General features: G+C 39.6%; 2 protein-coding genes across 2 annotated transcripts in view; one reads left to right on the top strand and one right to left on the bottom strand.

Annotated features, from left to right (window-relative positions):
• LOC133996487 (major histocompatibility complex class I-related gene protein-like) overlaps positions 1-23,671 on the bottom strand; it is a 70,859-nt gene that overhangs the window by 21,620 nt on the left and 25,568 nt on the right. The window contains exon 2 of the mRNA XM_062436073.1: positions 5,045-5,305. Within this exon, the coding sequence (XP_062292057.1) occupies positions 5,045-5,305 (261 nt within the window). The remainder of the gene's footprint in view (positions 1-5,044; positions 5,306-23,671) is intronic.
• Positions 16,740-22,088, top strand: LOC133996506 (major histocompatibility complex class I-related gene protein-like). Its single transcript, XM_062436095.1, has 3 exons — positions 16,740-16,820; positions 20,901-21,167; positions 21,731-22,088. Exons 1-3 carry the CDS (start codon positions 16,769-16,771, stop codon positions 22,060-22,062), a joined length of 651 nt encoding a protein of 216 aa, XP_062292079.1. The 5' UTR covers positions 16,740-16,768; the 3' UTR covers positions 22,063-22,088.

Here is a 23,671-nt window from a genome sequence, read left to right as displayed (position 1 = left end):
GGAGGAAAGTATGTAAAGCACATTTCATGCACTGAGGTAACACAATGTATTTAAATGATGCATTCAAATCTTAAAAATAAGGTACAACATAAAACATAATACTGTATAAAGCCTTATGAAAGAGCACCATGTGCCCTGTTTGCCCTCAGCGTCAACATAAAAGCTCCCAGTAGAGCTAGACCTCTGGCTGATGGGTCATCCGGCAGTGTTGTGGCTGTTGTTGTGTCTTAACACTCCTCTTAAGATAGTGCTGTTTAACAATAGTCTAAATTGTTAATAAATTATTGGTTTTGTATTTTTACTTCAGTTGTCCTCTTCTTCCCCAGTTTGTCCCAGTTGTTGCTCCCTTCCTCCCCTAAACATTCTCGGGGTCATAACACGATAACACAGAAACCTCCGTCACTGTAAATACACTCTCTATATTTAAATCCTATACACACTACCCTTATTTACCCAATGGGATTTTAAAGTATTGATGATAGCTTATGTGATGTGTCTTAATAAGACCTTGATGTGGGATTTTTTGTAGGCTAATGTAATATAAAGTGTAGAGATGTGTTGACTTGGGAGGTCAGAGGTCACTGTCAGCTACAGATCAGCACTCTGGAGCTTGTGGGGCTGCAGTAATGTGTTATTATTCTTCTGTTGTTCTGTGTTGATGTCTAAATAAAGTTTCATTAATGTCACAGTAAATAAATGTGGTGATATATTCACACCTCCAGTTTATCTACACCTGGGATGCAGCAGTACAGATTCTCAGTATGTATTTTTATAGACTTTTAGACTTTATACAGGATTATTTGTATTTTTGGCACATAATAAGTAAAATATCAGGACAAATAAATATAATAAACAATATTTTACTTTGTTCAAACTTTTACTGAAATGAAACCAAAACAGAAGTAGAGTCAGAAAACTTCTTAAACCCAAACATCAGATCAGCTGAGCTCCGTCATGCACGCTGAATGCTGCTGAGTCTGAACTGATGTGGAGCTTCATACGCTGAAAACTGCTTGACTGAGAGAAATGTAAAACCACACAGCTGCTGTTTGGACACCTGAGGCTCAAATTATATCAGAAAACCTGACAAACCAAAAAAGAAAGTCTAAACACAGCAGCATTAGCAACAGCATTTTCAAAACCACACAGCAAGATAAATGGTGAGCCAAATAATTAACATTACAATGTTTAATGATCCAGTCCACTAATAATCTGGCAACAATATAAATTTTTTTATGTTGCCCTCATGAAACAGAGTTGTTGTCCTGCAGATGTTAAAACTGTGAAATGGTTTGCTTTCTGATCAATTAGTGCATGTGTTCATGTAGCTGTGTTTTAAAAATGCTCAAACTCTGAGCTCTGAGTGATTCATCTTAGACTATAAAACTGTTTATAAATGAGAAACTGAAAATACTTCATAAAAAATGAATATAGCACTAGTTTGATTTGTATTTTGTGTTTTTAGAAGTATTTGTTCCTGTTGACTTACTCAGATATTGTGACGTATCACAGATGATTTATTATTAAGTAAAATATATGATGTTATAAAAACATTAACACTAAAACAATAGCACAGACATGTATATTAAATACATCTGTGTAGTAAAACAAGATGAGTAAAAACATCTTTTGTCTCTCACCTTCCTTTCCCTTCTTGTTCTTCTTCCAGAGGAAGAATCCAACGATACCGACTACCAGGAGCAGCAGTACAACAACAACTCCGATAACAGCACCAAGAGGGAACCCTGAAGAACCAAAACAGAACATTTAGCTTAGTTTATCTCACTCTTTCATCACTTAATGGATCACATTTTATTTATTAACACAACTTTATGTTGGGAGTTAAAACCACAAAGTTTTACAGTAATCTCATTAGTTTGAACAGAAACACAGACGTGGAAAACATTACTGTTTGAATTTTAGTATTTATATTACAATACTGACCTGATGAAAACTGTGTTACAGTGTTAAACATAAGGCAAAGGCTATTTTCACCCCTGGTGCAAATATCAATGAATGCTATTTGTACCCCAGTACAATTAGGAGTACATGCTGCAGGACTGAGTGTCGGAGGGGAGCGTCTGGAGATACGGAAGACTCCCGTATCCCACTGGGACAGCGGGATAAATATACGTCGCTGTTCTCTTCTGTATATCATATAATAATTTCTGTCCGGTGAGATCTATCACTTCTCGGCGTGAGAAATGTCAGGTGTGGCGTGTGAGCGTGAGAGCAGCTTGAAATGCGTGTCTCACGGCCTGAGACTTCAGAGGTCTGAAATGTATTTGGTATCCACGGCAACCATAGACTTATCTGTCAAGATTTGATTTCCATCATATAACAACCTGAAGGTTGTAAATTCAGATATTTTCGGGTTTTTCCGCTGAAAACATTATTAATAAAGATTGACGGACACGTTGCCCATTACGCCACCGTTTCGGTTCTACGTAGTGACGTGACAGCCCAATATGATATGATATATATTGGCGACAAATAATTTCTGACTGATAAACTGACGCTTGTATGCATTCACTGAGGAAAGATTATGAAAATATAATACAACTTTCCCGCCAGAAATGTCTTTAGAACAAACATTAGAGATGAATCCTTTCTAAATTCACCCTTTTCTGTTGGCGTGGAAAATGAATGTCCGCCATGTTTTCACGTTGTAATACGTCTAGGGTGCGAATAGTTCCGCTGTGTGGCCGAGGCTATTTGTACCAGGGGTGCAAATAGACACTCCGTAAACATAATTATGCTTTGATACACAACATTTAAACTTGTGTAAATATCTAATAAATAATGATGCCTTCAACTGTTGTAAGAGCACTTGTGTGAGGGGAAAACAGAAATAAAGAAGTAGATGTTAGAGGAGGCAGAAAATCTAAGTTGAGTCCAGGTCAGAGTCACCTGTCAGTGGCAGAAAACTCAACAAGCTAAATGTCAAAGTACTTGATCAGAAAACACGCTCACATCAACCTCATCTCATTACAGATAATAGTGAAAAGATCAGCTGAGGATCAAGAATGAAGAGTGGAGGAAACGCTGCTGATGTCTGTAAATTATGGACAAGTAAATAAGAAAGTAATGTGATTACTTTACTTATTGAGTAATACATTCCTATTATACTTTAGGAGAATATTTAGCAATAAGCAGTGAAACTGTTTTTGTGATTAACTTCCAGAACATTCTGGTTTCTTTACTGTTCCTGATATTTTTATAGATTATTAAATTAACGACCAGAGAAGAAAAATACATTTTGTGATCAGGTAACATTTTACAGCATGTAGAAATTGTACTGCTCTGATCAGTTGGGAAAATAAAACCGATTAAAAACTAAATAAAATCAAGATGACTGAAATCATTAAAATTAGACAAAAATTTAAATCTGATGAAACTAAACTAAATGTGTTTCTCACCTCCATCTCTTCCATCACCAGTCTTGCCCCAGTTTGTCTGAATCACAGTTTTGTCCAGTTTGATGATGTCGTCCTTCACACCAGAGAGCTGAAACACACATTCGTACCTCCTCCAGTCTTCAGGTGTGACTGATGAAAGGTTCAGGTCAACACTCATCTGGAAGGATCCATCATGGTTGGGGAGGATCTCTCCAAGTTCCACATTCTGATGAAGCTCCTCTCCATCTTTCCTCCAGAATATCTCGGCTCTGTCAGGGTAGAAACCTGTAGCGAAGCAGCTGACTGGAGAGGAGGGAGTCTTCTGGAGGAGATACACTGAGGGAAGCTCTGGAGAGTAAAGACAAAGACTGTTTATAGTTTCTTTATTATTTACTGTCTATTATTATTATCATTCCTGTTTGATGTTATGTATTTAAATGTATTAGAAACACATTTATATACAGTATGACATCACCTCATTGAAGCATGGTTGAGAAAAGGAGGGAGGGAAAGAAAAGAAGAAAGACAGGTAAAGAGTGAGAGACTAGATGAGAAAAGATAGGAGGATAGTGAGAGAGATAAAGTGTAAGATAGAAATGTGAGAAAAAAACAGAAATTGGAGAAAAACAGAGGTGATAAATGTGAGAGTGAAAGAGAAAAGAGGGATAAAGGAGGAGAGAGACAGAGAGGTGAAGAGAGGTGAAGAGAGAAAATGAAAGAGAAATGTGTGTAAACTGAGACTCAGCAGGTCTCTGTGTGTTGGTTCATATTTATTGTAATGTTACTGTAAGTTAGAAACAGAGGAGGCATATTAACATTGTTGTGTTCATGAAACTACATCAGGTCATGTGATTCTACCTGTTCTCATCAGAGAGCTCCTCCCGTACTTCAGATACATCTTCAGGTCGTCAATGCAAGTCTGGGTGAGGTAGTTCTTTGTCTGTGCGTTAAAAGCTTTGTCATCGTCCCACTTCTGTTTGGTGAAGAAAGCTTGTTGTTTTGGAGCGATCCATGTCATTGTCTTCAGGTCAAATGATATGTAGTCTTCTCCATCATATCCATCCTGAAAAAATCCATTAACCTCTCCAGTCTCATTGTCCCATTCACAGCCGTACATCTCCTGGAGAATATGGACACCTGATAGAGAGACAGAGACACAGACTGCAGTAAACCAGAGTGAGATCTCAGCTCAGCTGTCATCAGTGTTGCAGTCATTACTCAAAAACTGTAATGTATTACACATTACTCATTATTTAAAAAAATACTTGACTTAATTACTCGCAGTCGAAAGTAATCAATTATATAATTAGTTACATTACTTTTAAGTTACTCCTTAGCAACATCTGAGATATTGTGTAAAAATAATTGGCCATCATAACATCATGATGTACAAATAATAACTGCCTCAAAATAATATATAAATAAGAGACTGGCCTTCCTAACACCATTAGATTGTATATGAACTGAATTTTCTTATCACTGAAGCAGACTTTTAGTGTGTGTGTGTGTGTGTGTGTGTGTGTGTGTGTGTGTGTGTGTGTTTGTGTGTGTGTGTGTATGTGTGTGTTAATATTTGTTTACAACTATACAAAAAACAGGATGAAAGCATGAACATTTTATCAGTAAACAGTGAAACATGAACAAACCTCCAGTTTGGTTGAAGCGCTGCTTTGCAATTTCAATGTTGTCTTTGAAGACCTGCTGGACACCCCTGATGTTCTCAGTGTCCCAGTAGTGTGGATCATCTTCTGTGACTCTGTTCATCCAGTCCTGTTTGGGTTCTAGTCTCCTGGTGTTGCTGTCATAATGCTCAATCTGAACATCATCAACCATCCCGACCATCACAAACTCTGGGAAGTTTGGGACTTGAGAGGACACAGTGTAGAATGTCTTCAGAGAGTGAGTCACTGTAAGAAAAAGTTCATGTCATGATTTCAGTTTTCTGAATCACAGTTTTATAAATAACTTTTACTTAGTTCTTTTATCAGAAAAATTGCAGAAATTGGGAAAACATTAAAAGTAAAGTAAAGTGATTTTTATAAAAGCAGAATTTTTAAAACAACATTTTTAAATGTTTTTTTGTCGAAACAAAAGTAAAACCAAAACAGTTTTTGTTGTAGAACTGTAAGTCAAACAATACATTTTAAAGTGTTTGTTTAAACAAAATCACTTTAACAACTATGTGATCACCAAATTACAGATTAAGAAATAATATTGTAACATCACAAAACTTCATTTAGTTTACAAACATTAGTGAATGATATTAAATATTGTGCCATCAGAGCAGGAAGTTGTTTGTCTTCAGCATCAATATCTATGAAAACAGCGCCATCTGCTGACTCATGTTGGTTACTAATAAAAACCTTCAGCAGTCTGTAGATGTTAATTATACACACTTCAGATGAAATGTAGTGACGTCTTTAAGACTGAAAAGTGTTTGTTAACACATTTACATCATTTCTACAATAATAAGTAATGACTAATATCACTAATTAATAGTTACACTGACTGAAGATGTGATTTTCATCATTGTTGTTTGTTTGGAACAAATATGAATATTTAATAGAAAAATGACGTCATGAACAATAAAATAAAGTACAACTATGGTCAAGTGTAGTTTAACATGTTTTTGTTGTATTTGAGTTATATTTTAACTGTTTTCTTTATTTATCTGAGTGTGTGTTGGACTATTTTGTGCTGCCATTTTGTCCAGAACGCGCTCGGACCGAGTCGATCTACAACGTCCTCTTGATGAAATAGTATGACGCCAACGTCAATCACGAGGATGTGATTTTAATTATTGTTGTTTGTTTGGAACAAATGTGAAAATTTATTAGAAAACATGACGTCATGGACAGTGTAACTGTTAATAAAAGAAAGTAGTTAAACCTATGTTAAAGTGAAATGTGTTTTGTTGTATTTTAGTAATATTTACACTCTTTCCTTTATTTATCTGAGTGTGTGTTGGATTATTTTGCGCTGCCATTTTGTCAGAATGCGCTCGGACCGAGTCGATCTACAAGTTCCTCATAAAATATAAATGTAGTGAAATCAAATAATAATTAAAGACAGTGAAAGAAAATGAAATAGTTTTAATAGTCATTTAAGTTATAAATCCATCTTGTCAAAAGTTAATAAAACTAAGTAGGGATTAATTGACCTAAGGAAATCCGGGAACTACACATCTAATACTGTGAAACAAAGCTTAAATTCTTATGCAGACTCACCTGCTGCTGCGCTGTGTAGACCCAGGAGGGCCAGAAAAACCGATATCTTCATCCTGAACTTCACAGTCAACTGAGATGTTTCTTAATCCAGAGACACACGGACTGCTGCTATCGAGAGTCACACTGTTTAACTGAGGGTTGGACAGGTAAATACGCTCACCTGAGCCAATGAGAATTTAGTATTAGACCAACGTCACTTAAATCTGGGTTAAACTGATCTGAACAGGTTATGAACAAAAGTGAAAATAACATTTGCTTGTTTTTACCCAAATTATAGAGAGTAGAGAGGCATGCCAGGGTTTATTTTGTGTTTCTTCGCTTATAACACATCTAATAATACCTGTAATATAAAATGTATAATGTTTTGTAGGCTACAGATCAGCACTCTGGAGCTTGTGGGCAGCAGTAATGTGTTCTTCTTTTGTTCTGTGTGGATGTTACAAGACATTAAAAAAAAATTACTAATAATAATTAATGTCTGATGTGTTTTTTCCACTTCATGTGTCAAACTCTGCACATTCATCCAGTGTCACAACATAAATATCAACCCTTGACATTAACCCCTTTTAATATATCCATTATCATGTCTGCACAGATACCTGATTCACTAAATAATCTCACACATCTGTGGTGATTAGAAGTGTTTCTCAACATTCAGTAATTACTGTGTGAAGCTTTCACTGTGAGGTTTTAAAGAGCTTTATATTTCTGTCACAAGCTTCATTCTGGAAATAAGACAAAGGTGGTGAGTCAGACTGTTTTAGTTCACTATGCTGTGAGTGTCCATCATATCAAAAAGACTTTCTCATAAATTCCTGTGCTGTGAAGTTTTGTATTTACAGCACAACATAATATATTACATCAAGCAGCGCTGCAGACTGCCAGTACTGGGAGAGACTCCTGTCCAAAGAATGCAGTTCTGTTTGTACTTCATGTGTGTTGTTCTGTTTCTATTTCTATTTCTCTGTGAAATAGAGAAATAGAAAAAGCATTTGTCTTTCTGTTTGTTATTCTGGATGTTGGTTTAACCTTCTTTCCCTCTTTCTGTTCGTCTATCCAAACCGTCCTTCAGTTTTCTAGCTTCCTGTACATGTCTGTCTGCCCTTCTGTCACTGCTGTCTATTTTCCTTTATGTCCATCTGCTTGTCTGAACACTTAAAAAAGGCTGCAGGATATGATGCAAATATTTGTCTCTCTTTATGTCAGTGTAGCAGTTTGCCTGCATAAACTACAGAAGTTTTACTTGTAATGGAGTATTTTTACATAGTTTTTAATTCAGGCTGAAAGCTGCAGCACCGGTTATGTGCTATCAAACCGAAAAAGAACCATGTGTACTTTTACTGTAATACTTTAACTACATCAGGATCATCATACTTATGTACTTTTACTAAAGTAGGATTTTTCATACACTTGTAAATTAGTACATCACTGAATTTCTACTTTCAATTAAGGATCAGAATATTTCTTCCACCATTGGCGCTCATATAATAAAGTGGTGTTCTGTTTCTTTCTCTTATTTTTAATTCAGGCTGAAAGCTGCAGAACCGGTTATGTTTCCCTCAAACCGCAAAACATCCAAGTGATTATTCCTGCAGTCATTTGCCTATTATTTAAATCTGCTTAATTTACACTGTAGCTTCTTTGTGTGAATTATAACATTGTGTCTCCTGCTTGTAGAGTGTAAGGAATTATTGTGTGTTTGCACGCTTTGTCTGCAAATTAAATGTTTCTCACAATAGAATAAATAATTAAAACTTATGAACTCTGATTGTTTTGTCTTCAAAATTCATAAAAAATCAGAGTCGATTCTTTTGCACAGAAACATACAGCACAGCTCTGAGACACAGTTGTAACAACCAGAAGTAGATTTCCTTTTTTTAAATTAGATAGCCTCTCTAAAACACGAGAGAGGACTCACATACAATTTGGACCAGCGTCTCAGAAGTCTAAATTCGCTCAGGAGAAATGGGTATCGAAAAGCAACTGGACACCAAACACAAACTGTTATGATTAAAATTAGTAATTACACAATTTATTTAATTTCATTAATCAGTTCTTTTTTATCTTTCTCTTTTCTCAAAATAACATTTACCACATGTATAAAAATAAATAAATACAAAAATAAATAGACTTTTCACTCTTTTCTTTACATACAACCTCGAATCCACCTGTCGGGTGAGTATCTAATTATTGTTAATTATTAATTTAATTTGGTATTAAGTGCTAAATTTAAATGATTAAAATGTCTTTGTTTAGTCTTTTTACTAATTAAGCTATAATTAAACTATTTATTTCTATTTTGGTCTCTACCCAACAGGTGGTTCGTTCAACCCTATGTTTCCCTCTCTAATTCAACAAAATAAAATGCTAACAAAATAATGACAACAATAACAATATCAAAAAAACTTAAGTATCAATAAAAGAAACAAAACAAAACAAACGTTCTACTGGTTCAGGGTTGGCTCGCCACTTCAGCCCTACTGTAAAGTCCCTTCTGGAACCAGCCAAGCTGAAGAATTTGTAGTGCAGATGATGATCACGAAGAGGCAGGGGATGACAAGGATGATGAGGAGGGTGATGAGGAGGATGAGGATGAGGATGAGGATGAGGACCTGGCCTTGTACCCAAAAAGCCAAAAAATTATAATAATCACTACACAGCTCAAATACTTTTTTTTCTTTTCTTTTTTTTTCCAAAATCACTCTTGTTCTATATTTACAAATTATCATTTGATTGAAATTTTAATAAACTAAACAAAATAAAACTTGCTTTCTTCCTTATCTTATCATGTTTTCTCTTTTCTCTTTTCTTTTCAATCATTAAGACATTAAAAATCGATAACAGAATTACAAACAGGTTATATCAATTTAGCTTAAGATATATACAATGATGATTACAGTACAACTAATAAAACTTTAACATTGACTTATATACAAATTGATTTCAATAGACACACAACTCAAAATAGCTACTAATCGGTTATTAATTACCAATTCCTAACGTTAGCGTTGTTAGCACCAACGGCTATAAACGGCTACAAATGCTAGCAGTTGCTAACTTCCACTAACGCTAGGACCGCTAGCTATCAACAGCCACCAACTGTTATCAACATCAGTGGTGGCTAACTGCTGCTAACCGTTGCTAATGCTAGCGCGGCTAGCGCTAACGTTTTTTCCTTTTTGTTTCTTTTTCTTTTTAGTGAATATTGATATAATTACAACGAATGGGTTTTATATTCAAACTCACAGTTGGAGGTCACGGTCTGATGAAGCCAACAGGACCACATCATCTGCAAAAAGCAGTGACCCAATCCTGAGGTCACCAAACCGGACCCCCTCAACGCCCTGGCTGCGCCTAGAAATCCTCACCATAAAAATTATGAACAGGATCGGTGACAAAGGGCAGCCCTGGCGGAGTCCAACCCCCACCGGAAACGAGTCCGACTTACTACCAGCTATGCGGACCAAGCTCTGCCAACGGTCGTACAGGGAACGGACGGCCCGTATCAGGGGGTCCGATACCCCGTACTCCCGGAGAACCCCCCACAGGACCCCCCGAGGGACACGGTCGAATGCCTTTTCCAAGTTCACAAAGCACATGTGGACTGGTTGGGCAAACTCCCATGCACCCTCAAGGATCCCGCAGAGGGTGTAGAGCTGGTCCACAGTTCCACGACCCGGACGAAAACCACATTGCTCCTCCTGAATCCGAGGTTCGACTATCCGACGGACCCTCCTCTCCAATACCCCCGAATAGACCTTACCAGGGAGGCTGAGGAGTGTGATCCCCCTATAGTTGGAACACACCCTCCGGTCCCCCTTCTTAAAAAGAGGGACCACCACCCCAGTCTGCCAATCCAGAGGCACTGCCACCGATGTCCACGCGATGTTGCAGAGTCGTGTCAACCATGACAGCCCCACAACATCCAGGGCCTTGAGGAACTCCGGGCGGATCTCGTCCACCCCCGGGGCCCTGCCACCAAGGAGCTTTTTGACTACCTCGGCGACCTCGGCCCCAGAGATAGGAGAGCTCTCGCCCGGGTCCCCAGGCCCTGCCTCTTTACCGGAAGGCGTGTCGGTGGGATTGATGAGGTCTTCGAAGTATTCCCTCCACCGATCCACAACGTCCCGAGTCGAGGTCAGCAGCACACCGTCTCCACCATACACAGTGTTGACGGTGCACTGCTTCCCCCTCCTGAGACGCCGGATGGTGGTCCAGAACCTCTTCGAAGCCGTCCGGAAGTCGTTCTCCATGGCCTCACCGAACTCCTCCCATGTCCGGGTTTTTGCCTCAATGACCGCCGCAGCCGCCCCCCGCTTGGCCTGCCGGTACCTGCCTGCTGCCTCCGGAGTCCCACAGGCCAAAAAGGCCCAATAGGACTCCTTCTTCAGCTTGACGGCATCCCTCACCGCCGGTGTCCACCAGCGGGTTCGGATATTGCCGCCACGACAGGCACCGATCACCTTGCGGCCACAAGACTGGTCGGCCGCCTTGACAATGGAGGCACGGAACATGGCCCACTTGGACTCAATGTCCCCTGCCTCCCCCGGCACATGATCAAAGTTCTCCCGGAGGTGGGAGTTGAAGCTCTCTCTGACAGGAGACTCTGCCAGACGTTCCCAGCAGACCCTCACAATGCGTTTGGGCCTGCCAGGTCTGACCGGCATCCTCCCCCACCATCGGAGCCAACTCACCACCAGGTGGTGATCAGTTGACAGCTCCGCCCCTCTCTTCGCCCGAGTGTCCAAGACATGCGACCGCAAGTCCGACGACACGACTACAAAATCAATCATCGAACTGCGGCCTAGGGTGTCCTGGTGCCAAGTGCACATATGGACACCCTTATGTTTGAACATGGTGTTCGTTATGGACAATCCATGACGAGCACAGAAGTCCAATAACAGAACACCGCTCGGGTTCAGGTCGGGGGGGCCGTTCCTCCCAATCACACCCTTCCAGGTCTCACTGTCGCTGCCGACGTGGGCGTTGAAGTCCCCCAGCAGAATGATGGAATCCCCAGAGGGAGCACCCTCCAGCACCCCCTCCAAGGAGTCCAGAAAGGGTGGATACTCTGAACTGCCGTTTGGGCCATAGGCACAAACAACAGTCAGGATCCGTCCCCCCACCCGAAGGCGGAGGGAGGCTACCCTTTCATCCACTGGGGTAAACTCCAACATACAGGCGCCAAACCGAGGGGCAATAAGTATCGCCACCCCTGCCCGGCGCCTTTCACCAGCGGCAACTCCAGAGTGGACGAGAGTCCAACCCCTCTCGAGAAGACTGGTTCCAGAGCCCTTGCTATGCGTCGAGGTGAGGCCGACTATATCTAGCCGGAACTTCTCCACCTCGCGCACCAGCTCAGGCTCCTTCCCCACCAGAGAGGTGACATTCCACGTCCCTAGAGCTAGCTTCTGCAGCCGCGGATCGGACCGCCAAGGTCCCCGCCTTCGGCCGCTGCCCAGCTCACTTTGCACCCGACCCCTTTGGCCCCTCCTGCGGGTGGTGGGTTCACTTGAAGGGGGTCCCATGCTTTCTCTTCGGGCTGTGCCCGGCCGGGCCCCATGGGTGCAGGCCCGGCCACCAGGCGCTCGCCCTCGAGCCCCACCCCCAGGCCTGGCTCCAGGGGGGAAAACAGAGGACCATATATTTTACTCGTCATAAGGGGTCTTGTGAGCTACGCTTTGTCTGGTCCCTCTCCCCGGACCTGTTTGCCTTGGGTGACCCTACCAGGGGCATAAAGCCCCCGACAACTGAGCTCCTGGGGTCTTGGGACACGCAAACCCCTCCACCACGATAAGGTAGTAGCTCAGGGAGGGGCTTAATACATTTAAAAAAAAAAAAATTAATTCTTTTTTTTTTTCTTAATACATTTAAAAATGAATTAAATATTTTTTTTAATAAATTAATATTATTATTAAAATCAAACCCACATAAATACACTTTTCTTCAATACATTTTCTAAATTATCCAATTACTTTGTTTAACTGTTTTGGTAACCGAGGGTTACACAGTGCTGTGTGAAGATCCTAAACTTAGATTCACAGATTCAGATTCTACCTCCAGCAAATGCATGCTAGCCTACGTCACTGTGCCACACCTGTCTTTGTTGTTTTGAAATGGCACACACCTCTCTCCCCCCCCCCTCTCTCTCTCTCTCTCTCTCTCTCTCTCTCTCTCTCTCTCTCTCTCTCTCTCTCTGTCTCTCACTCTCTCTCTCTCTCTCTCATCTCTCTCTCTCTCTCTCTCTCTCTCTCTCTCTCTCTCTCTCTCTCTCTCTCTCAATCAATCAATCAATCAATCTTTATTTGTATAGCGCCAAATCACAACAAAGTTATCTCAAGGCACTTTACACATAGAGCAGGTTCTAAACCGTACTCTTCAAGTTTTAATTTTAAAGAGACCCAACATTCCCACATGAGCAAGCATTTAGCGACAATGGCAAGAAAAAACTCCCTTTTAACAGGAAGAAACCTCAGGCAGAACCAGGCTCAAAGTGGGCGGCCATCTGCCTCGACCGGTTGGGGTAGAGGGGAGAGAGAGGAAGAATAGGAGAGAGAGAGAGTAGCACATTGAAAATAAACATTGAAGCTAGAAGGTCCGGGACTGGAATATGTCATCCGGACGTCTACAGGCCCAGATTGCCTGTGAGATGAGAAAGCACAGACAACTCCGGGGAAGAAGTGTAGGTTACTGAATGCATTAATAGTACATGAATGTTATTGGATATAGATGGATGGATAGAGAGAGAGAGGAGGAGAGAGGAGCTCAGTGCATCATGGAGGTAGGAGTCCCCCGGCAGTCTAAGCCTATAGCAGCATAAACTAGGAGCTTGCTAACTTTAAGCTCTATCAAAAAGGAAAGTTTTAAGCCTACTCTTAAAAGTAGAGAGGCTGTCTGCCCTCCGGACCGAATCTGGGAGATGGTTCCACAGGAGAGGAGCCTGATAACTGAAGGCTCGGCCTCCCATTCTACTTTTAGAGATACTAGGTACCACAAGTAGGCCTGCGTTCTGGGAGCGCAGTGTTCTGGTAGGTACATAAGGTACTATGAGCTCTTTAAGGTATGATGGAGCCTGACCAGTAAGAGCTTTAAAAAGTGAGGAGAAGGATTTTAAATTCTATTCTTGATTCTCTCTCTCTCTCTCTCTCTCTCTCTCTCTCTCTCTCTCTCTCTTTGTCCCTCTGGGCATATTGTCAACTGTCAGTTTTCTCACAAACATTATTTTATACACTGGGAATTAGACGATATCCAATGTTATATGGTGCAAGCATGTTTTGATTTGGGGCTATTTTGTGTTTTTTAGCACAAAAATTAAACTTTACAAAAGACAACACACTTATTTACTTGGAGCAGGCAGAAACAGTCACTTGATTAACTATTTTCTTGTCTATCTCTTCAGCCCTGCTACTCCTGCTCTTGGTGCAGGATCAACACATTTAACCTGTTAAAACAACCTTATATTAACTGCAGCCGTATAACCAGAAAACCACCACATTAGTACAGGAGATGGTTGCCTTTTCCAGAGCAAGAATAGTGTTCGAGCTCCCCCACTTGGCAGAAACAGTACATTCATCTGTGCTGTTTCTCGGGAAATCACCAGACCAGTCAGTTAGGTTTCGTTTGTGTGTGACACACAGATCTGGCACCCATCTTGGCACCCACATCCGGAAGAAGAAAGAGGAAGTCATGGTTGTGATCTCATCTGTCCCCGCCAGGCCAGCAGAGCTTTTTGTAATCCTTTTGTTTTTGAACAAGATGAACATCAGCAAGACTCGAGTGATGCCAATCTGAAAAGTCATTAATCATGTGTGTGCAAATGGTTTTAATCTATAAGAAGCTGCAGCATATAAAAGGGAAAAAGGGTGAATGGAAATATTAGAGGTTTCATATCATAAAAACGATTTGCATTTTTAAAAGCATACTACTATAGGTATTGCTCTCTGAATATGAGGATCATGCATGATTGGAGTGTCTGCTGGGTAATTCATCCTGCTATTATAGGCAGTCATTTTATGGGTGAGATTACAATCTTTTGTTCAAGACATTGTTTCTGTTTCTCTTGTCCTCATCTGACCTCTCTTGGCACAGACTGGATTCCACTCCTGAAAGCTTGCAGCCTCACATGTCAATTTGCATCTCAATAATTTCCATTTTCTGGATCAAAGGAGTCATGATGCACACATAAAAAAAAGTCTTGAACACACCCTGCACACATAAAAAAAAGTCTTGAACACACCCTAACTAACCCTAGTCATGATCTCTGTGACTGTTACAGATTACAGGTACATAAAGACCAAGTAGGCAAAGAAGGAAAAATAAAGGCAGAGACGAGTCCCCTCCAGAAGTTTAGTCCTGGTGGATTATTGCTTGTCGGAGGGCTCCCTCTACCTGTGGAGCTGAAAAACTACATCAGGCAGCATGCTGTCAAATTCTTTTAAATGTTGTGTCTGAGTTTTCAGTTATATATTTTTTTTAGTCGTTTCCTATATTTCCCATTTTAAATATGTATTGTAATGTTTCATGCAGTTTTTCATTTTTTATGCATAATGCAAAGCAAAAGTACATTAAATTGCCCTTATGTATAACATGTTTCATAGAAATAAACTTGCCTTTTTTGGTCGTTAAATGTTGTTATGCACCTCAAAAACACTCAAACAAATCCCGTAATCTGATTATCTGTTTGGCAATAACTCAGATTCTGATTGATACACCGTCGAGATAAATGCTGCTTTTTTCTCTCTGATACCCGCAGAGAGAAACACCTGAAAGCTGTCTCTCTGGTTGTTGCTTCGTCCAAGGTAAATTAGGATATTTCTTTCGGTATTTTCCCCCCAGCTGCGCTGCCAAACTACACGAAATAGACGAGTTCTTCACACAAAAGTATATCTAATGTTATAGCCCAAAGCCAGGAACGATGTTGTGGCTTTTTTCCGTGTAATGAAACAATTAACCCAGACCAAGGACGAAATTTTCATTTCAGAAGTGGGGGGGACACAAGTATTTTTTTAATAAAACTAACTCTTTCAGTTCACTGTTTTCTAGTAGTTCTTCTAGTTTTCTATTGCTACTTGGATGTTTACAGTTCCCTTTTTTGGTTTTACTGGTTGTAAAGCATGTAGCAAAACATTGTCACCCAATTCTGTGTTTCATCTTGTTAGTCACTCCAACTCAGTATCACCAATTTCACACTTTTTTGAATATATGGTAAACAGACCTCATAGAACCACCACAGTGGTGGGCTGGTCAAACTGGCAGGAATATCACTGACATTGAATAAAATGTGCATAATTCAGTGTAAGTAGTCAAGTAATCAATTTTATTCGAACGTAACGAAGAACCATTTTTAGGCAGTTATATGGAAGAACATTTTGATGTAAATGAAAAGCAAATGAAAAATGAACACAGAAGGATCTACTTATTTACATATTCTTATACTCATAGTATATTATTTATTGTATGTAAAATTATTATTATTACTACTACATACTGTGATATACTGCTATTATACTGGCCTTAGTATTATTATTATTATTATTATGATGATGTTATACTATATATCTGGGTCCCAGACTCTGCTAGATAATGGTCATAGTGTTAAATTGTATATCATCAATTGCAGCCTATTTGGAGAGTATTAAACTAAACCCTTTGCAAGTACATAGGAGTCTTGCATCATTTCGGCCTAAAGCAAAATGTGATTATTTCATTTGCACATTTCGTATAAGACCAAGGAAAATATATGAATTAATGTTTTGTCGATATATACATTGACCTTTTGACGTTGAGTAACCCAAATTAGCTCCATAATTAAAAGGAGATTGGTGTGAAACGTTCAGCGGATGTATGTTATAATATGATTTCCATGCACTGCCAAAGCTAACAAACCCAAAATAAAGCCTGGTATGCCTCTCTCCAAGCTCTACAACGTGTAAAAACACGCAAATGTTATTTTCCCTTTCCTTCATAACCTGTTTAGTTCAGTTTAAGTGACGTTGGTCTCACACTGAAGTCTCATTGGCAAAGAAAGACGCGGAAGTGAGCGCTCCTGTCTGTCTTACCTTCGCAAAAAAGCATAGTATGTTTGTTTCTGGATTTTTTTAAAAACAAATCATTTGACAGTAGAGATGTAGACTTCAGTTCAGAATGAAGATCTTGGTTTTTCTGGTCCTCCTGGGTCTACACAGCACAGCAGCAGGTCAGTCTTTTTTATTTTTCGGTCGGTTGATGGTTTAAGAAAAGCCTTTATATCTGTAGACATGGTGATACGAATTTAAGGTTTGTTTCGTAGTATTTGTTCAAGAGACTCTGAGGTGCGGACTTGAGATCATGCAGCGATCATGAGCATATCAGCCCCTCCCCTCCCCTTCTTCTCAGCTGCTCGTTTAGTGGCAGCAGCCAATCAGAGCTGACTAGTCCTGCAGCAGAAAAAACAGTGTAAAGGCCCAGGAGGAGAAGAAAAGCGTTTTGGAGCAGATAAGAGTTTAGTTAATAGTACCAGTTATGAATCAGTTTATTTTCCGTGGACTTTCTGTGTGCGTGAATGTAAAAAAGTAAGTGCAAGTTTACCTGCATTTGGTGTTTAATTTGTAATTATTTCACTACGTGTAGAGGCAGCTTGTTAAATTGTTGCAGCCTGTGTTTAGCTAAATTTCACAGCTAATCCATATTACCAAGAAATGCTTAGGATGGATGTTTATGGCATTTCCTTTATTTCTTTAAGCTATATTTCTGGCATAATTATTCTGTAACTTTATGTGTGTAAGCAGGACAGAGTAATAATAATACTTTGGTGTTAATTGAGTGCAGATAATTGATGCATAATGTGTAGTGTTATTTTGGTGACAGTTCATGCATCCAGTTTAGTGCTATTGTGTGATTAATGCATAATTTGAATGTCAAGCTTTAGAGAGTGCCACCTGGAGTGTATGAGACCATAAAGGCATGTTTTTCAGTTAAATATGTGACGTACCAAATGAAGGAGACTGAAGGCCAGTTTATTCATTATTTTATAAATATTGTTTCTTTTGGTCCTTGTTTTAATAGAGTATATGCAGACCATTACTTACCTTGAATTTGCAGTGTTATTTTCATGGTCAGTTACAGTATGTAATGTTAGGATTACATTTAAGGTGTAACCTAATTGCCTCTGGATTTTGCATATGTTTGTTTCCTGTAGACCACACACATTCGCCTAATAAATGGTAAAGGAAGTTCTGCCTCCTCTGTGTCTGATCAACACCCCTTGGCGACGGCTACCACACCTGAACCACTTAGTCTCAGCTACAGTATTAGATGTTTAGTTCCCTGACTTCATTGCAGATTATAGAAATGTTTAAAAAGTCACAAACTCATAATATTGTTCACTTTAAATCCAGTCTGTGCAACGTGTTGATTAATGTCTGTTTTTTTGGTAACCTATCTTTTTTTGGGCTAAATTTCCTATTTGTGAAAATAGGAAATTAAAACGCATTTTTTCTTTCATCATTTTTAATCAGGTCCATTATTTGACGTTATACTATTTCATCAAGAGGACGTTTTAGATCGACTCGGTCCGAGCGCGTTCTGGACAAAATGGCAGCACAAAATAGTCCAACACACACTCAGATAAATAAAGAAAACAGTTAAAATATAACTCAAATACAACAAAAACATGTTAAACTACACTTGACCATAGTTGTACTTTATTTTATTGTTCATGACGTCATTTTTCTATTAAATATTCATATTTGTTCCAAACAAACAACAATGATGAAAATCACATCTTCAGTCAGTGTAACTATTAATTAGTGATATTATTCATTACTTATTATTGTAGAAATGATATAAATGTGTTAACAAACACTTTTCAGTCTTAAAGACGTCACTACATTTAATCTGAAGTGTGTATAATTAACATCTACAGACTGCTGAAGGTTTTTATTAGTAACCAACATGAGTCAGCAGATGGCGCTGTTTCCATAGATATTGATGCTGAAGACAAACAACTTGTTGCTCTGATGGCACAATATTTAATATCATTCACTAATGTTTGTAAACTAAATGACTGACAACCTTCATTATTTTTGTTCAATAACTCAAATATAAATTTGCCAAGTAACAGAAATCATCATCTCAGATCTCATGTTCATAATGACTTAATACTGAGTGTGTAAGTTTTATGATGTTACAATATTATGTCTTTATCTGTAATTACGGCAGATAACTTAATGCCTTTTATTTTTTTACTTGTTTGACACTGTAACTCTTATACTTTACAACCCATTAAACTGTATCAGGAGATGTGCAGAAAACTTCAGGAAGAAGAAAAGTAAGTTGTCATCATTCACAGTTTACAGTATCAGCTAAAGACCATATTTAGGGTTGAGTAACTTTCACAGTTGAAACGATACTGGTACCGTTCAGTATCTGTACTCATATCAATGGTACTTCATCTCGGTGCTTTACTCTAAATCTGTAATGCAAAAGAATAAAGATGCAAATCTAAATGTAAAGGGTGCAATTATTAGAAAAAAATGTAAATTATATACAGTGTAAATACGAGATGTATACACACAAAGTAAATATATAAAAACATATATATTCATGTTTTTATGTTGTAAGCACTGTTTTCCCACAATGCATCTGTGTAGTTTTAGCTATTATAGAGTTACACATGCTGACACCATGACTGTGTTTAGTAGGTATAGTGATTTTTATGAGATTTCTTGTCACTGTTAGCCAGTGGCAGAAGTGCATCCATGAGCAAAAGGTATAAAACTACCAGAAAGAGACAATCACATGTGTCCAGCTCATGTGTTCTGCACCAGAATGATACCTCTGAATTTACCAAAATGTATGACCATTTGGTTTGACGTGAATCAAAAATCAGTAGTAACGACATAATGAGGTCAGTACCCAACCTTAACCATAATAGACGTTATATAATCAAATCAAATACAATATGTTTTAGAATATAGAAAATAAAATTTAATCACGTACAGCATGTATCGTCCTGACATTTCTCTTGAAGGAACTGTGGCAGCTCAGGTCAACACTCATCTATCTTTATGAACAATTTCAGTCTGGTTTCTGTCCCCTCCACAATACTGAGATAGCCCTGGTGAAAACTACCAATGACCTCCTGATGACATCTGACTCTGAACTACTCTGCATACTGGTCCTCCTTGACCTGAGCGCAGCCTTCGACACTGTCTCTCATGACGACGTCCTCCTGGACAGGTTAGCCTCCATTGGAATCACTGGCATCCCTCTGGCTTGGTTCAGATCATATCTCTCTGGTCACACACAGTTTGTTCAACTCAACGCAGACCACACCCAGCTCTATCTTTCCACTAAGACTACCTCCACTCTGCCACCCACAGCTCTATCCGACTGCTTACTGGAAATTAAGTCATGGTTCTCACTCAACTTTCTTAAACTCAACAGTGACAAAACTGAGGTCCTCCTCATCGGTACCAGATCCATCTTAGCAACACATAACACTTTCTCCATGACCATCATCAATTCCACTGTTCCTCCATCCCCTCAGGTTAAGAGCCTGGGTGTCATCCTGGACAGCACATTATCCTTTGAAACCCACATCCATAACGTTACTTGGTCTTCATTCTTCCATCTACGCAATCGTCTGCGTCCCTCACTTTCACCAACCTGCACCGCTATACTTGTAAACACCCTGATTACATCCCGTCTGGACTATTGTAACTTTGTCCTCTTTGGTCTTCTTTTGAAATCTCTTCATAAACTCCAATTGGTTCAGAATACAGTCGCTCGTATCATCACCAGAACTCCCTCTATTGAACACATCACTCCTGCCCTGCAGCAACTTCATTGGCTCCCTATCAAATCCTGCATTGATTTTAGGATTCTGCTCCTCACTTTCAAGATCCTTCACAACCTGGCACCATCATATCTCTCTGAACGTACTCACATCTTCATACCTTCCCACACTCTCCGATCCTCTTCTGCCATCTAGATCTTTGCCCCATCTCCCTACTTACCACCACAGGGTCAAGAGCTTTCAGCCAATCTGCCCCCCGCCTTTGGAACTCTCTCCCACCAGACATTCACACTTCTGACTCTGTCTCTGTGCACTTATTCCGAGTGGCATACTCTGTCTCACACTGACTGTATACACATCCATATTTATTTATCTTTGTATCTTTCATGTCATCGCTGCACAACAGAAATTATCAGGAGAATGCACTGTAGCTTCTTTTGATTCCTATAAAACTTTAATTCAGAAAACTGAAATGATTACATGAACATTTTCTTACAGTAATTCACACTCTGAAGAAATTCTTCACTGCGTCCTCTCAAGTCCCAAACTTCCCGGAGTTTGTGGTTGTCGGGATGGTCAATGATGTTCAGATACATCACTATGACAGCAACACCATGAGAAAAGAACCCAAACAGGACTGGATGAACGGAATCACAGAAGATGATCCACATTACTGGGAGAGGGAGACTCAGATCTTCATGGGTCTCCAGCAGGAGTTCAAAGGCAACATTAACATTTTGAAGAAGCGCTTCAACCAAACTGGAGGTTTGTTTATGTTTCATCCAGTTAATCGTTTAGTACCTTAAGTAAAAAATAATTTTGATAATCATTAAAGTCTTTTATTGAGTAAAACATGAGAAACATTTGCTGGTTTCATTTTCTCAAATATGAAAATGTTATGCTTTTTACATCTTTATATCATCAAAAATTAAACTGTTCAGTGTTGATCATACAAAACAATCCATCAGTATTGCCTACCATCTTCCTTGACATTTGAGGTAGACTACTTTCCAGGCACTGTTCACTCTTTTCTGACATGTTGTAAAGTAAATGTTTAATAGATTAACCAAAAAGAAATCAATAGCTGAACTGATAGAAAATAATCATTAGTTGCAGCTCTAAATATTTAGCAGAAGTACAGATTAGATTAGTGGTTTAGTGGAGTGGTTTCTATCCAGCCAATAACAGCAGAAGGTGTAGATGTTGTGTTTTGGTGTGTGTGGATCAGTGTGTCTCTGTGGTGAAGATGTGATATCAGCTGATGACAGCTGACTGTGCTGAGATCTCACTCTGGTTTACTGCAGTCTGTGTCTCTGTCTCTCTCTCAGGTGTCCATGTTTTTCAGTGGATGGTTTGCTGTGAATGGGACGATGAGACTGGAGAGGTTGATGGTTTCAGACAGATTGGTTACGATGGAGAAGACGTCCTATCGTGGGATGTGAAGACAAATACATGGATCGCTCCAAAACAACAGGCTGTTATCACCAAAAACAGTTGGAACAATGACAAAGAAAGGTTGGCATATTATAAGAACGTCCTCACCCAGGAGTGCCCTGACTGGCTGAAGAAGTTTATGAAGTATGGGAGGAGCTCTCTGATGAGAACAGGTAGAATCACATCACACAACAATGTTAATATGTTAATATTCCAATTAATATGAACCAACATACAGAGACCTGCTGAGTCTCAGTTTACACACATTTATCACCATCTTTTTCCTCAATTTTCTGTCTCTTTCTATCTCATATTTCTGTGTGTCTCTCTCTCACTGTCCTCCTTCTCTCTTCCTAATCTAGTCTCTCACTCAGACCATGCCTTGCCTCCCACTCTGCCTTCTTCTCTGACATGTTCTGACTGTTTTTTGCAGATACAGGTAGATCTGGGAGGGTTGTCTGCTTGTACCTGTCTCTCTTGGCTGGGCTTCCAGAGGGTATTAAAGGACCACCTTTCTGGGAGTGTCTCTCTCTCTCTCTCTCTCTCTCTCTCTCTCTCTCTCTCTCTCTCTCTCTCTCTCTCTCTCTCTCTCTCTCTCTCTCTCTCTCTCTCTCTCTCTCTCTCTCTCTCTCTCTCTCTCTCTCTCTCTCTCTCTCTCTCTCTCTCTCTCTCTCTCTCTCTCTCCCCTGGGCCTGCAGCCCCTTTTTCCTTTCTTTGGTTTGTTGTGTCTGACAACACACATTACACCATATTTTCACTCATCTACATGCTGCTAACAACACTGCTGCTTTTCCTATTTCATCCACCCCGCTAGTTAGTTAATGTTTATTTGTTTGGGTTCAATAAATTACTTGGTGGTAATATCTGTGTGTGGCCTCCGTTCTTGTTGCCATCCTTGAGGCAGGTGGTATCACTTTTCTTCATCTGTCTTTCTTCTCCAATGTCCCTCCCTCCTTTCCTCAGTCAAACTTCAATTATGTGTCATTCATACTGTATATGTAAGTGTTACTGACACATTTAAATAAATTATATCAAACATGAATGATAATAATAATATTGTAGGAGCAATGTGTTGGATTTGGGTTAAATCTAATGCTCATCTCCAACACTAGGGGGTGCATGGTAATGGCCTGGCTAGGTCTATATTTGTTTTTGTTTTATTGTTTAGTTTATGTGAAAGGTTTATGAAAAGTGCAGACAATGTGTAACATGGACATTTTGGTAAGACAATAAATGCATGATGTGAATCTACTGGAAAGACAGAATAGCCTATCATTAATATTGTGATTACACGTCTAAACAATCACAGTCATTAGCAACCAGTAACAGCTAAAGTGTGGAGCTGAGTCACTACAAATATACTGTAAATAATCATAAACTATAACTGAAACTATAAACTGTCTTTGTCTTTACTCTCCAGAGCTTCCCTCAGTGTCTCTCCTCCAGAAGACTCCCTCCTCTCCAGTCAGCTGCTTCGCTACAGGTTTCTACCCTGACAGAGTCATGATGTTCTGGAGGAAAGATGGAGAGGAGCTTCATGAGAACGTGGAACTTGGAGAGATCCTCCCCAACCATGATGGATCATTCCAGATGAGTGTTGACCTGGACCTTTCATCAGTCACACCTGAAAACTGGAGGAGATACGAATGTGTGTTTCATCTCTCTGGTGTGAAGGACGACATCATCACCAAACTGGATAAAACAGCGATTCAGACGAACCGGGACAAGAGTTATGGAGGTGAGAAACACATTTAGTTTAATTTCATCTGATTTATATTTTGTGAATTTGTGATGGATGGTGTTGTTTGTTTCCTACAGTTGTTTCTTTTTCATTT

This window comes from Scomber scombrus, chromosome 16 (assembly GCF_963691925.1).
Source record: "Scomber scombrus chromosome 16, fScoSco1.1, whole genome shotgun sequence".
In the NCBI taxonomy this organism is placed as follows: domain Eukaryota; kingdom Metazoa; phylum Chordata; class Actinopteri; order Scombriformes; family Scombridae; genus Scomber; species Scomber scombrus.
Note: the sequence above shows the minus strand (reverse complement) of the source record. Positions and strands in the feature narration are given on the sequence as shown.